The sequence below is a fragment of the Ornithorhynchus anatinus genome, chromosome X1 (assembly GCF_004115215.2).
Source record: "Ornithorhynchus anatinus isolate Pmale09 chromosome X1, mOrnAna1.pri.v4, whole genome shotgun sequence".
Classification (NCBI taxonomy): domain Eukaryota; kingdom Metazoa; phylum Chordata; class Mammalia; order Monotremata; family Ornithorhynchidae; genus Ornithorhynchus; species Ornithorhynchus anatinus.
Genome location: NC_041749.1, coordinates 34,269,667 through 34,282,227, shown reverse-complemented (window position 1 = coordinate 34,282,227; position 12,561 = coordinate 34,269,667). Strand labels below are relative to the sequence as shown.

General features: G+C 55.6%; 1 protein-coding gene across 4 annotated transcripts; it reads right to left on the bottom strand.

Annotated features, from left to right (window-relative positions):
* Positions 1–11,860, bottom strand: LOC100092704 (zinc-binding protein A33-like). 4 transcript variants are annotated; one of them, XR_005659540.1, is made up of 8 exons: positions 11,749–11,860; positions 9,210–9,484; positions 6,495–6,590; positions 3,832–4,050; positions 2,604–2,623; positions 1,334–1,449; positions 635–1,237; positions 1–593 (listed from the first exon to the last, which is right to left on the bottom strand). XR_005659540.1 is itself a non-coding variant. In XM_001521207.5 (7 exons), the coding sequence occupies exons 2-7, from the start codon at positions 9,480–9,482 to the stop codon at positions 693–695; spliced, it is 1,269 nt and encodes a 422-aa protein (XP_001521257.2). In that variant the 5' UTR covers positions 9,483–9,484; positions 11,749–11,860; the 3' UTR covers positions 1–692. The 4 variants fall into 4 exon arrangements, 1 of the variants encoding a protein (XP_001521257.2); XR_005659541.1 differs by lacking the exon at positions 6,495–6,590; XR_005659542.1 differs by lacking the exons at positions 9,210–9,484; positions 11,749–11,860 and adding an exon at positions 8,249–8,471.
* Between the last annotated feature and the right edge of the window lie 701 nt (positions 11,861–12,561).

Sequence of the window (12,561 nt, the reverse complement as noted above, 5' to 3'; positions counted from 1 at the left end):
GGGCGGGGAACTCCACGTTTATTCTTCTTCAGTTCCAGCACTTTGCAAATAGCCATTCAGTCGTCCCACTCATCTGTCTCCCACCAGAACTACCTATAGCTAGGACCACAGTTGCCCTGACTGGGCAACTAGAAGCGGTGGGGGGTGGCAGGGAGGACAACTACGCTGTGCCGGAGAGTCCTGGTCCCATCTGGGAATGACCACAGACCAGAGATCCAGAGGGCGGAAAAAGCAGAGCCTTCACAAAAGGACTTTCCCCTCCTCCCTCTCCCTACCCTTCCCCTCACCGCCCGCCCATAGGTTCCAAACCGGATGGCAGAGAGGAGGTCACGGCAAAGGGAGCACGCGGGGAGCACCCGAGAAAGGCACACGGTGTCAGAGGCCCGCCCTCCCGGTGGCCAAGGAAGCCCGTCACCTTGCAGCTCGGGAAGCTTATCCGTCCATCCCCAAGGGCTGGAAAGGCAGGTCCGAGTGAGAGCAGACCCGGCCGGGCGGGATCTGCCGGGGGAGGCTCACGTTAGGCCCCAGCGGGGGCGGGTGATCCGTCCTTGTTCCGGACCCATCCCCAGTCCAGTGCGTCCGGGGGGCCGGAGGAGGGCTCCGGGCGGGCCAGGGGCTCGGGCCTGCTCCGAAGCGGCTGCATCCCCCGGCAGCTCCGGCCAAGACGGCTGGGGGTCGGAGCGGAAAGGGAACTACGGGGCCAGGTGGCAGATCCGCATGGGTTCGCTGTTTTCGTTACTGTCACCGAAGCAGGTGCTGAAGAAGGGGCAGAGGCGCGGGGCTACGGCACCGTGGAAGGAGAAGAGATGAGACATGTCTTCGGCGTCGTAGAAGGCCACCGTCTTCTCCTCACAGTCGAGGAAGACCCCCAGCTTCCTGGGGCGGGACTTGGGGTTCAGGCGCACCCGGGGCGTGGTGGCCGCCCAGTACTCATCCCTGTTCCTCAGCCGCAGGGCCCAGTAGCCCTTCTCCGGGCACAGCTGGACCCGGGCCGTCCGGTCGACCCAATCCGCCGCCACCCCCAGGTCCCACTTGGTCTTCCCGCCCACCCAGACCTCCCAGTAGTGGCTGCCGTCGCCGAAGCTCTGGGCGGCCAGCACGTTGACGCACTGGCGGAACTGGCGGGGGCTCCCGCGGCCCACCCGCGGCCAGCCTCCCTCCGTCACCGCCGTCAGGTCGCGGGAGAGCACCAGGCTCGGGTGGGCCGATTCTGGATCCAGGGTCAGAGGGGCGGGAGCTGGCGGAGGGCGAGAGAAAGGGCCAGAGGTGAGGGGGGCTCCGGTGACGGCACTTCTTCACCTCTTCCCTCCTCCCCGCCTGGCGCCCGGCTCACCTGGATGGACAGACCGCAGCATCTGTCGCCAGAATATGTACTGCAGGGGGCCTTGGTATTTGTTCTCCTGGAGCTGCAGGCTGAAGGGTGGCTGGGACGCCCGGGGGAGGGTGGGTCTGCAGGGAGAGACACGTGCCGGGGCAAACAGGGAGAGGCACTGAGAAGCAGTGTGGCCTCCCTGACGGACCACGGGACTGCTAGTCAGAAGGACCTGGGTTCTAATCCCAGCTCCATCACCTGGCTGTTCTGTGACCCTGAAGTCACCTCAATTCTCTGGGCCTCAGTTACCTCATCTGGAAAATGGGGATTGAGACGGTGAGCCCCACGGGGGACACAGTCCCCGTGTCCAACCTGATTTGCTTGTATCCACCCCAGTGCCTAGAACAGTGTCTGGCACATAGTAGGTGCTTAACAAATACCGTTATTATTATGTTATAACAATAATAATATCATCATCATAATACATTGTAATTAAAAAAAAATGGAGAGAGGGCCTAAATGAGAATGCCCAAATGTCCTCGAGGACATTTCATTTTCCCACCCAGTTCTTCTTAAAATGGTATTTGCTAAGTGCTTACTATATGTCAAGCACTGTTCTAAGGGGGTAGATAAAACTTAATCAGGCTGGACAGTCCCCCGCCGCTCACGGGGCTCACAGTCTAAACTAGAGGCAGGAGAACTTAATCCCCACTTTATTCACTCATTCATTCAACTGTATTTGAGCATGTACTGTGTGCAGAGCACTGTACTAAGCGCTTGGGAAGTACAGTTAAGCAACAGATAGAGACAATCCCTGCCCACAACAGGCTCACAGTCTAAAAGGGGGGAGACAGACATCAAAACAGGCCTCAGTAGCATCATTATAAATAGAATTATAGATATTCACACATCATTAATAAAAAAGAAGTAGAATTATAAGTATAAATATGCACACAGATGAGGGAACTGAGGCACAGGGAAGTTTAAGTGAATTGCCCAAGGTCACACAGCAAACAAGTAGCAGAGCCAGGATTGGAACCCACATCCTGATTCCCAGGCCCAGGCTCTTTCCACTAGGCCGGGCTGCTTCCATCCCTTCCCCTCGCTAGTCTGAGGCACCACGAGTCTGGTTTAATGAGCAGAGACCAAGCCATCTCTGAGGCAGGGCCAGGTCGGGGAGTGGGGCGAGCGAAAGCGAGGTCCTAAGAGGAGGGAGAGGGATGGCTGTCGCTCAGTCAATCAATCAACTGGGAGAGTACAATACAACGGGATTAGCAGACACGACACATACCTGGCACTGCTGGCAACCTCCTGTAACAAAAAGAAGCCACAGTTAACCGGGGTTTTGAATCCAACATTTGCTCCCATCAGCAGGAACTGCCTCGGCCCCGCCGAGGCCCCCCAGGCCAACGGGCACAGCGAGCCAGTTGGCGGTCCTCGGGGTCTGGAGGTCTCAGGGCCCAGCCCTTCCTGATCCACACCAGCCTCAGCGCTCACTCTCTCTGGTCGCAGGTGACTCGGACTGGGATCCCAATCACAGCCATCTCTGCCGCTCTGCCTTGAGCTAAGCCAATCCCCCAGGACAGGTGACAAACGGGCTCTCTGGACTTTTCCGTCCCCGATTTCCCCCTCCCCCCGGGGCGGTCAGTGAACTTAAGTCTGCCCGAGCTCATCAAATTCCCGCACAGAAACTCAAATCAGTTCCCACATGGGGCCCTGTGTTTCGGGGGGTGGACAGCAACTGTGTTGTTGGGTTTTTTTAATGGCGTACGGTAAGCGCTTACTACGTGCGAGTCACTGTACTAGCGCTGGGGTAGATACAAGCTAATCAGGGAGGACGGAGTCCCTGTCCCACATGGAGCTCACAGTCTTAATCCCCATTTTCCAGATGAGGGAACTGAAGCCCAGAGAAGTGACTTGCCCAGCGTCACCCAGCAGACAAGTGGTGGAGCAAGGATTAGAACCCAAGGTGTTTCTGAATTCCAGGCCCATGTTCTACCCACTAAGCCACAACTTCCCCCCTTGGGCTTGTTCAGTGCCTGTGAGCTGGGACACGGTTAGGGCTCCTGCAGCCTCCTCTCCCCTCCCCATAAAGCTCAGCAAACTATTACCCGTGTGGCACTGACCAGCTGATTAACGATGTAATTTATTTCTATGTATTTACGTATTTCAGATATTTGTACCAATATCCGTAATGTATTTATATATATTAATGTCTGTCTCCCCCCTCTAGGCTGTGAGCTCACTGAGGGTAGAGGATGTGTCAGTTTGCTATTGAACGGTACTCTTCCAATTGCTTAGTACAGTGCTTTGCACACAGTAAGTGCTCAATAAATACGACTGAATGAATGGTACAAAGACCTGGAAGGGTCCCAAAGGTGAAACCAGGCAAGGCCAGGCCCTGGGCACTCTGCCCTTGGCCAGCATTTGCCTCCTGTTCCCTCCGCCGGGACAGTGGTCCTGCAGGAACCCCGGCCGGTTCCACCCCCACGCCCCGTCGCGGACCCAGGTCACCTCACCTCCTGTGGCCATTTCAGGGCCTGGTGCATCTCCTGTATCTTCCTCTCCAGCTCCCACACGTCCCGCTCCAACTCCCGGATGTGGCCCTGCAGCCTCATTACGGCCTCCTCCTCCTCCCTGCTCAGCTCCAGCAACACTTCTTTCTCTTGGGCCTCCAGGATGCGATGCAGGCGCTCGAACGCTGCCCGCACCTTCGAGGTCAGCTCTCCAGAGCTTTTCTGGTTCAAGGAAGGAAATCAATTTTGGCAGGGGACCGGATCGTGCGGGTGAAGGACGGCCTTAAAGAACAGGTGGCAGGTGGCGAGATAGGAGGCGGTCAACCTACCTAACTCAGAGGTGGGGCGAAGACTCTTCAGAGAACGCTACCAGGTTGGGGCAGGGAGGATTTCCCCCACAGACTGCAGCAAAGGAGGCTTGTTGAGTGGGCAAGGGGGAGAAGGAAACGAATAATAATAATAACTGTGATATTCGTTAAGGGCTTACTATGTGCCGGGCACTGTGCTAAGCGTTGGGGTGGATGCAAGCAAATCGGGTTGAACACAGTCCCTGTTCCATGTGAGGCTTCCAGTCTCAATCCCCATTTTCCAAATGAGGTAACTGAGGCACAGAGAAGAGAACGACACGCCCCAGGTCACCCAGCAGACAAGTGGCGGAGCTGGGATCAGAACGCACGACCTTCTGACTCCCAGGCCTGTGTTCTGGCCCTTATGCCATGCTGGTTCCATGGCAGGAAGGGCATGAAGGTTGGCCTACTTTCTAGCCCGGTGCCCATCCGCAGCTGCCTTTTGGCCTCTCTCATCTTAACTTTTGGAATGTAGGATTTTTCAGGACAGGAACATGAGCTAATCACAATAACAATGGGGATATCTGTTATGTGCTTACTACTTGCCCAGCCCTGTAAAAAGCGCCGAGGGATATACAAGATCGGACCCAGTCCTTGTTCCACGTGGGAAGGGAGAACAGGTATTGAATCTCCGGTTTATCCAGATGAGGAGACTGAGGCACAGAGAAGCTAAATGACTGGGCCCAGGTCACAGAGCAGGCAAGTGGCAGAACCGGGATTAGGACCCAGGTCCCCTGACTCTCAGGCCCAGACTTTTGATTAAGCCGCGCTGTGTCCCCTGAGCTGCTGATATTTTGTCAGGCATTGGGTGCCTCGTGGAGTTTGCAAAGAATAAGATGAGCAGCCCAGCTGGCCTGGTGTGACTCCAGATGGACACTTGCCCATTACAGTCAGGCTTTGGCCCATCCCCTGACCTGTCTATGGTCAAGTCCAAAGAACTCCACCCCATCCTGATCCTCCTCAGACTCTCTTCTGCTTTCAACGCTGCGGCCCACTCCCTCTTCCTCCTCCTCCTCCAAACATGGTCCGGCTTCGGTTTTGCTGACGCTGTGCTAAGTGGGTTCTCCTCCTACTTCTCTAACCGCTCCTTCTCAGTGTCTCTTGCTGGCTCCTTTCTTGAGGGGATAAAGTGTCTCAGGCAGGGTGCAGTCCTTCTCTCCCTTCTCTCTCCTGCGTCGGCTAATTCTGTTGTATTTGTACTCTCGAAAGTAGTCCGCACATAGTAAGCGCTCCATAAATATCATTGATTGATTCATCTACCCAAAGGGAAAAGGGACACCTGGGCCAGGAAAGAGCATTGGTGGAGGCGAAATGCAGGCAGCGGGTGTCCATCACCCAGGTTGGAAGGTTGGGCAGGGAGATGGGGCCGGGGAGTTAGCTGGATGTAGCTGTGGGTTTGAGAGATGGCTTTTAAAGCACGTCATCGGTGTTGTGGAATTTGGTAAGAACGAATCCATTAAAGCACGTCATCGGTGTTGTGGAATTTGGTAAGAACGAATCCACTAACACCTTGCCTACACCCTCTCGCCCTCCCTGCATTCCTCCTGTCTGAAGAATCCTAAATCTTTCAATTTAGCCTCAAAAAGTAGTTTCTCCATTCTAACAGCCCAGCTGTTTTTCTCCAAGCCTCCCAGAGTTTGATATCGCTGTCCTTCTTGAGGTCCCGAAACCTGAATGGCAAGCAGGTGATTTCATACAGTGGATCTGGGAGTCACAGGACCTGAATTCTAATCCCAGGTCTGCCAGTCTTGGCCTGCTACATAACTTTGAACAAGAACCTCTCAGGGCCCGATTTCTTACGTGTAAAATGGGGATAAAAGTAATACCTGCCTCTCCTTGCTTCACGGGACCTTTGTGAAGACCAAACTGAGATAAGTAATGTGAAAGGATGGGGAAGCAGTGTGGCTTAATAGAAAAATCATGGGCCTGGGAGTCAGAAGACCTAGGTTCTAATCACGGGTCTGCTACTTGTCTGCTGTGTGACTTTGGGAAAGTCACTTCACTTCTCTGTACCGCGGTTACCTCATCTGTAAAATGGAGATTATGATCGTGAACCCCATATGGGAAGGGACTGTGTCGAACTTGAATACCTTCTATTTACCCCAACACTTAGTAAAGTGCCTGGCACAGAGTAAGCGCCTAACAAACACCATTCTAAAAAAAGCACTTTGGAAAATAAAAAATAGTATATAAGTGTATTATTACAGTTATACTCATGGTATTTATGGTATCTATTATTACTATTATTATTATTCCTACTTTCCAAATCTCTCAAGAACTGAGTCTTCTGAAAAGCATGGCGAGGGGGGAGAGGCTTACGGTGATCTGGCAGAGATCCTGCTCAGCTTTGTGCTTCATCTTCAGGCAATTCTCCTTCTCTCTCTGGTGGAACTGTAGGGCTTCTTCCAGCTGTTTCTAAAGAGAATCACAGCGGGACAAACAACTCCAGAAACAGCCTAGATAGGACTTAGGTTTCACCACATCTACAAGCCTAAAGACTCCCAGGGAGATAAGGGGCAGAACCTTTCCTCGAGAGAGTTCTTTTCCCCCATCCTAAAAGATGTACATTTTCAAATATAGTAGATGCCAACAAAAGCCTATTTCTCGCACTCCTCTCTCCGGGAACCAATCACCCAATTAATGGTATTTATTGAGCGCTTACTATGAATAACCAAGGGTTATTCATCTCTTTGGCTTTGTCTGAATACATCAGAGAGTCATAGGCTTCCTTGAATTTGAAAAGCCCCTGACCTTATGTGTGATCTGCATCTCTCCCGGGGGTGGGTATCTTTTCTACATAAACCACCAAGGTCACGGTTGGCTTACAAACATGGCAACTGGGGATTGACTGCTCTTGATATACAATAATTATGTTACTTGTTAAGCGCTATTTGCCCAGCACGGCTCTAAGCGCTTCAGTAGATAAAAGTCAATCAGGTTAGATACAGTCCCTGTCCCTCATGGGGCTCACACTTTTAATCCCCATTTTTACAAATGAGGAAACTGAGGCCCAGAGAAGTTAAGTGACCTGTCCAAGGTCACAGAGCAGACACGTGGCAGAGCCGGGATTAGAACCCAGGTTCTTCTGCCTCCCAGACCTGTGCTCTACCCACGAAGCCACACTGCTTCAAAGGAGTAGGGATTTTACGCCCTACGTCTCGGCTGCCCAAGACGACAGGGAATTAACCCTAAATGATTCGTCTTTACCGGGGTTCAGGTAGGGCCATTTTAAGACTCTGACAATCTCAGGGTAATGAAGAGAGAGGGAGGATCCCCAGGACAAATGAAGTCCTACTTTCCCAGTCCTGCCAATGCTATTTTTCAAGTAGGACCAGCACTAGCCGCAGCAGAAGTAAGGTCGGGTGGAGGGTGATTCTACACAGTGTCGTCGGCCACAAAAATTACTCCACGGTTATTGGAGCCCTGGGTTTAGCCAGACTGTCCACTGGTTAGAGCAGCCCTAGATTCAGAAAGAGGTTATGGGGGCACACGATCATGATACTCAGTAGACAGCCCGATTAGACTGTAAGCCCGTCAAACGGCAGGGACTGTCTCTATCTGTTGCCGACTTGTTCATCCCAAGCGCTTAGTACAGTGCTCTGCACATAGTAAGCGCTCAATAAATACTATTGAATGAATGAATGAGCACTGTGCGGTGCCCATCTTAATCCCAACTTTGTAGAAGCAAAGCAAAATAAAGCTTAACTTTCAGCTGAAAAAACCTTTTCTATTCTTCACCTTTCATGACCTTCCTTAGCTTCCCCTCATCCAGACCTTTCCCTGCCCACTGCTCTCCACTTTTCCAGCTACTTCTCAGGGATATTGTGCCTGATCAGCCCTAGGCACGACTTCCCAGGTACACTCAAACCACTCCCGGAAGCCTTTTCTCCAACGTAGCCCGTCCACTAATGGACCCCAAAACTCTGTCCCCAGCTTGACATCCTTTTCCATCCTCCCCAAGGACCGGTCAGATGACCCTAGGATGTAGGGTGCAGAGCGATTTCTAAGTTCTCTCTGCCCCTGTCTGAGACTCGCCCAGAAGAGTTCCAAAGTATTTCTCCTTGAAGCTTTACCATCCAAAACGTCAGGCCAAACTGCACGTCTCAAGTGTGTTTGGAAAAGATCCTCTTCCCCTAATTCCGAAGGACACGTCCACGTGGGAAATCCCCGACTGAGTGGTTCCTCAAATCCTTCACTGTTGGGAAAACTTACAAACAAAAAACGCTGTAGAGATAGAGGAGTCACCCTGAGTGGCCTGCTCCAAGTTCACGGAAGGGATTGAAAGCTTTCTTGATGCAGACAGAAGCTGTGGGAACTTGGAAACTCCCTAGAGGTTACATTTTCTGATAACCTTAGGCAAAGGGCCAAAGGGGGATGAAGGCCCCAGTCTGCAGACCCTCTAGGGTCGGGCATAAGGGGGGGGGCGAGATGGCGGAGAGGAGAGACACCCGCCCCCTGCCCTGTGGTGGGCAGGGATCCGTCTAGGCTAGGAAACGGGCAGGATTCTGTTCAAAAACTGGTGACCAGTACACTGGATTAAGAGGCCAAAGAGGCCCTCGTTTCCCCGGGTCTCGGTTTTCCCTGCCTTCAGCCAAGCCGGCCTTTAAATACCCCCAAATGAGAACTGCCCCTATTTTTAAGAATCTCCACAGAAGGAGACTCCACCCACTTCCCCGGAACTGAATCTATACCTCTCTGAACCTGACAGCCAGAAAAGCAGCGTGGCCTAGTGGAAAGAGCACAGGTCTGCGAGTCAAAGGACGGGGTCCTAATTCCTGCTCTGAAATCGCCTGCGGGGTGATATTGGGCAAGTCGCTTAACTTCTCTGTGGCTCGGTTTCCTCATCTGTAAAATGAGGATTCAGTGACCGTTCTCCCGCCTGGACGGTCAGCTCTATGTGGGACAGCGACTACGTCCAACCGGATTAATGGGTATCTCTCCCAGTGCTTCACACAGAGTAAGCGCCTGAATAGCATCATCATCACAATAATAACGCCTAACCTCCGTCTGCCGCAGCCGCCTGGGGATGCTTACCTGACTCTCCCTCTTGCGTTCTTCCACACTGCATTTCTTTACCTTCTCCACGACCCCAGACACCAAGAGATCCCTGCGAAAGGCCCTGCTGGGGAGCTCCCGGCGGCACTGGGGGCAGGAGGTGACACGGGGGCAGGAGGCCCAGTAGCGCTGGATGCACTCCTTGCAGAAGTGGTGCAGACACTCCAGCATCACCGGTTCGGTGAACAGGTCACAGCAAATGGCACAGGTCAGTTCTTCGCGGAGGCTCGCCTCCTCCCTCACACCTGCCATCCCTGTCGGAGAGAGGCGCGCAGAGGAAGTCAGGCCGGCCCGACCCCCAGCCCGTCTGGGCCCCTTGCTCTGCCCCCACAGAGGGCAGGGCCCTGGAGATGGGCTACCCTGAACCCAGCGGAAATGAAGGCACGAGGGGAGTTGAGGCTGATGGCCCGGCTGCCCTCCTCCCTCGTGGCCTCCTTCAGCTGGTTCGGAGGCTCCCAGCCAGGACCGAAAGGGGACAAGATCGGCCTCGGAGACCCAGGGAGGGAGAGGCAGAATGCGCACTGACCCACTTGCCCAGCACTTCTTACGCCCAACTATCACCCCCTCCCCTAAATGCCCTAGTCCTGGACCCCCTAGGCCTCTCCTGCCCGGCCCCTGGTCCTGCATCTTGAGCTCTCCCCCATTTCCCCGGGTCTCGGTTTTCCCTGCCTTCAGTCAAGCCGGCCTTTAAATACCCCCAAATGAGAACTGCCCCTATTTTTAAAAGTCTCCACAGAAGGAGGCTCCACCCACTTCCCCGGAACTGAATCTATACCTCTCTGAACCTGACAGCCAGAAAAGCGGCGTGGCCTAGTGGAAAGAGCACAGGTCTGTGAATCAAAGGATGGGGTCCTGATTCCACCTAAAAGGCCAGCGCTCCCCAGAGAACTGACCCCCGCCCCCCTTCACCCCATACCCAGTTGTCCCCTGAAGCCAGCTCACCCAGGGGACCAGGACCGCCCCCCACAAACTCAGCTCACTTGGGGGCCCAGCCCATTCGGGGGACCGGCCCTCCCCGCGAGACTGATCCCCCTGCCCTATTCATCCCAGACCCAGCCCACCCAGGGAGGTCAGCCCTCCCTCATCCTGAAGTCAGCTCACCCCGGGGACCAGCCCTCCCCACCTGGGCTGACCCCCAGCCCACTCAGGGGACCAGCCCTCCCCTCCAGGACTACCCCACCCCCGAACTCAGCCCACCCCACTCCTGCCCCCCAAGCCACCCAGCAGACCAGCCCTCCCCACCAGGAAAGTCCAAGCCCACCTTAGCCCACCCAGAAGACTAGCCCCCTCCACCAGGACTGACCCCTGTCCCCCATTCGCCCAGCCCCAGCCCCCCCCCCCCCCCATCAGGGCTGTCCCCCCAACCCTGAAGTCGGCTGGCCCGGGGGGCCAGTCCTCCCCAGCAGGACTGAATCCTGCTCCCTTCTCAGCTGAACCCAGCTCACCTAGGGAACCAGCCCTCCTCACCATGACTGAAACCCAACCCATCTAGGGGACCAGCCCTCTTCATCAGGACTGTCCCATCCCTGCCCCCCCCCCCAGCCCACCCAGCAGACCGAGCCCTCCCACCAGCCCTCCCCACCAGGACAGTCCGACCCTCGAACCCCAACCCACCCAGAAGACCGGCCCTCCCCACCAGAACTACCACCCCAGCCTCCCTGCCTTCCAGCCCATCCAGGGGACCAGCCCTCCCCACCCGGACTACCCCACTCCCGCCCCCCAGCCCATCCTGGGGACCAGCCCTCTCCACCGGGACTGTCCCACCCCTGCCCCTTAACCCACGCAGCAGACCAGCCCTCCCCACCGGGACTGTCCCACCTTCGACCCCCAACCCATCCGGAAGACCAGCCCTCCCCACTAGAACTACCATCCCTGCCTCTCTGCCCCCCAGCCCATCCAGCGGACCAGCCCTCCTCACCATGACTACCCTACCCCTGCCCCCCAGCCCATCCAGGGGTCCGGCCCTCTCCACCGGGACTACCATCCCTGCCCTCCCAGCCCACCCAGCGGACCAGCCCTCCCCACTATTACTACCATCCCTGCCCCCCACCCATGCCGGGGACCAGCCCTCCCCACCAGGACTACCCCACTCCCGCCCCCCCAGCCCATCCAGGGAACCAGTCCTCCCCACCGGGACCGTCCCACCCCTGCCCCCCAGCCCACCCAGCAGACCAGCCCTCCCCCAAGGACTGTCCCAGCTTTGACCCCCAACCCATCCAGAAGACCAGCCCTCCCTACCAAGGACTACCACCTCCCTGCCCCCCAGGCCTACCCCACTCCCGCCCCCCAGCCCATCCAGGGGTCCAGCCCTACCCCCCCCCCCCAGGACTATCCCACCCCTACCCCCCAGTCCACCCAAAAGACCAGCCCTCCCCCCCCCCCCAGGGCTGTCCCACCTTTGACCCCCAGCCCATCCAGGGGACCAGCCCTGCCCCCCAGGACTACCCCACCCCACCTAACTCCCACCCCCCGGGTCCCCATCCCCCGGCCTCCCAGCCTTCCCTGCGCTGATACAGACCTCGGTCTGTGGCTCTTGGGCAAGCCACGACCCCGGCCTCCACCGGAAGTGGGCCCGAAACCAGGCCACACAATGGCCCCCCAACTCTCCTATTGACGCCCTCTCCCCTGGCCTCCTCTGGCCCCCCTACCGCCCCCATAACGGGCAGCAGTCCCGTCCAATCAGAGCGCGGATCCCGCCCAGCCCCCCCGAGGTGATTGGCTGGTCACCCCTCTGGGGGCGGGGCGCCCGCATCCTCCCCTTCTTCCGCACTGTCAGCCTCTTGGCCATCAGTCATTCAATCGTATTGATTGAGCGCTTACTAGGTGCAGAGCACTGTCCTAAGCGCTTGGAATGGACAAGTTGGCAACAGAGAGAGACCATCCCTGCCCATTAGCCTCACAGTCTAATGGGGGGAGAGACAGACGGACAAAAACAAGACAGCTTAATCGCAATAAATAGAATGAAGGGGATGGACACCTCATTAACCAAATAAATAGGGTCATAAAAATATATAACAATAATGTTGGTATTTGTTAACCGCTTGCTACGTGCGGAGCACTGTTCTGAGCGCTGGGGTAGATACGGGGGGATCAGGTCGTCCAACGTGAGGCTCGCAGTTAATCCCCATTTTTACAGATGAGGGAACTGAGGCACAGAGAAGTGAAGTAATAATAATAATAATAATGTTGGTATTTGTTAAGCGCTTACTATAATAATGTTGGTATTTGTTAAGCGCTTACTATGTGCCGAGCACTGTTCTAAGCGCTGGGGTAGACATAGGGGAATCAGGTCGTCCCACGTGGGGCTCACAGTCTTAATCCCCATTTTACA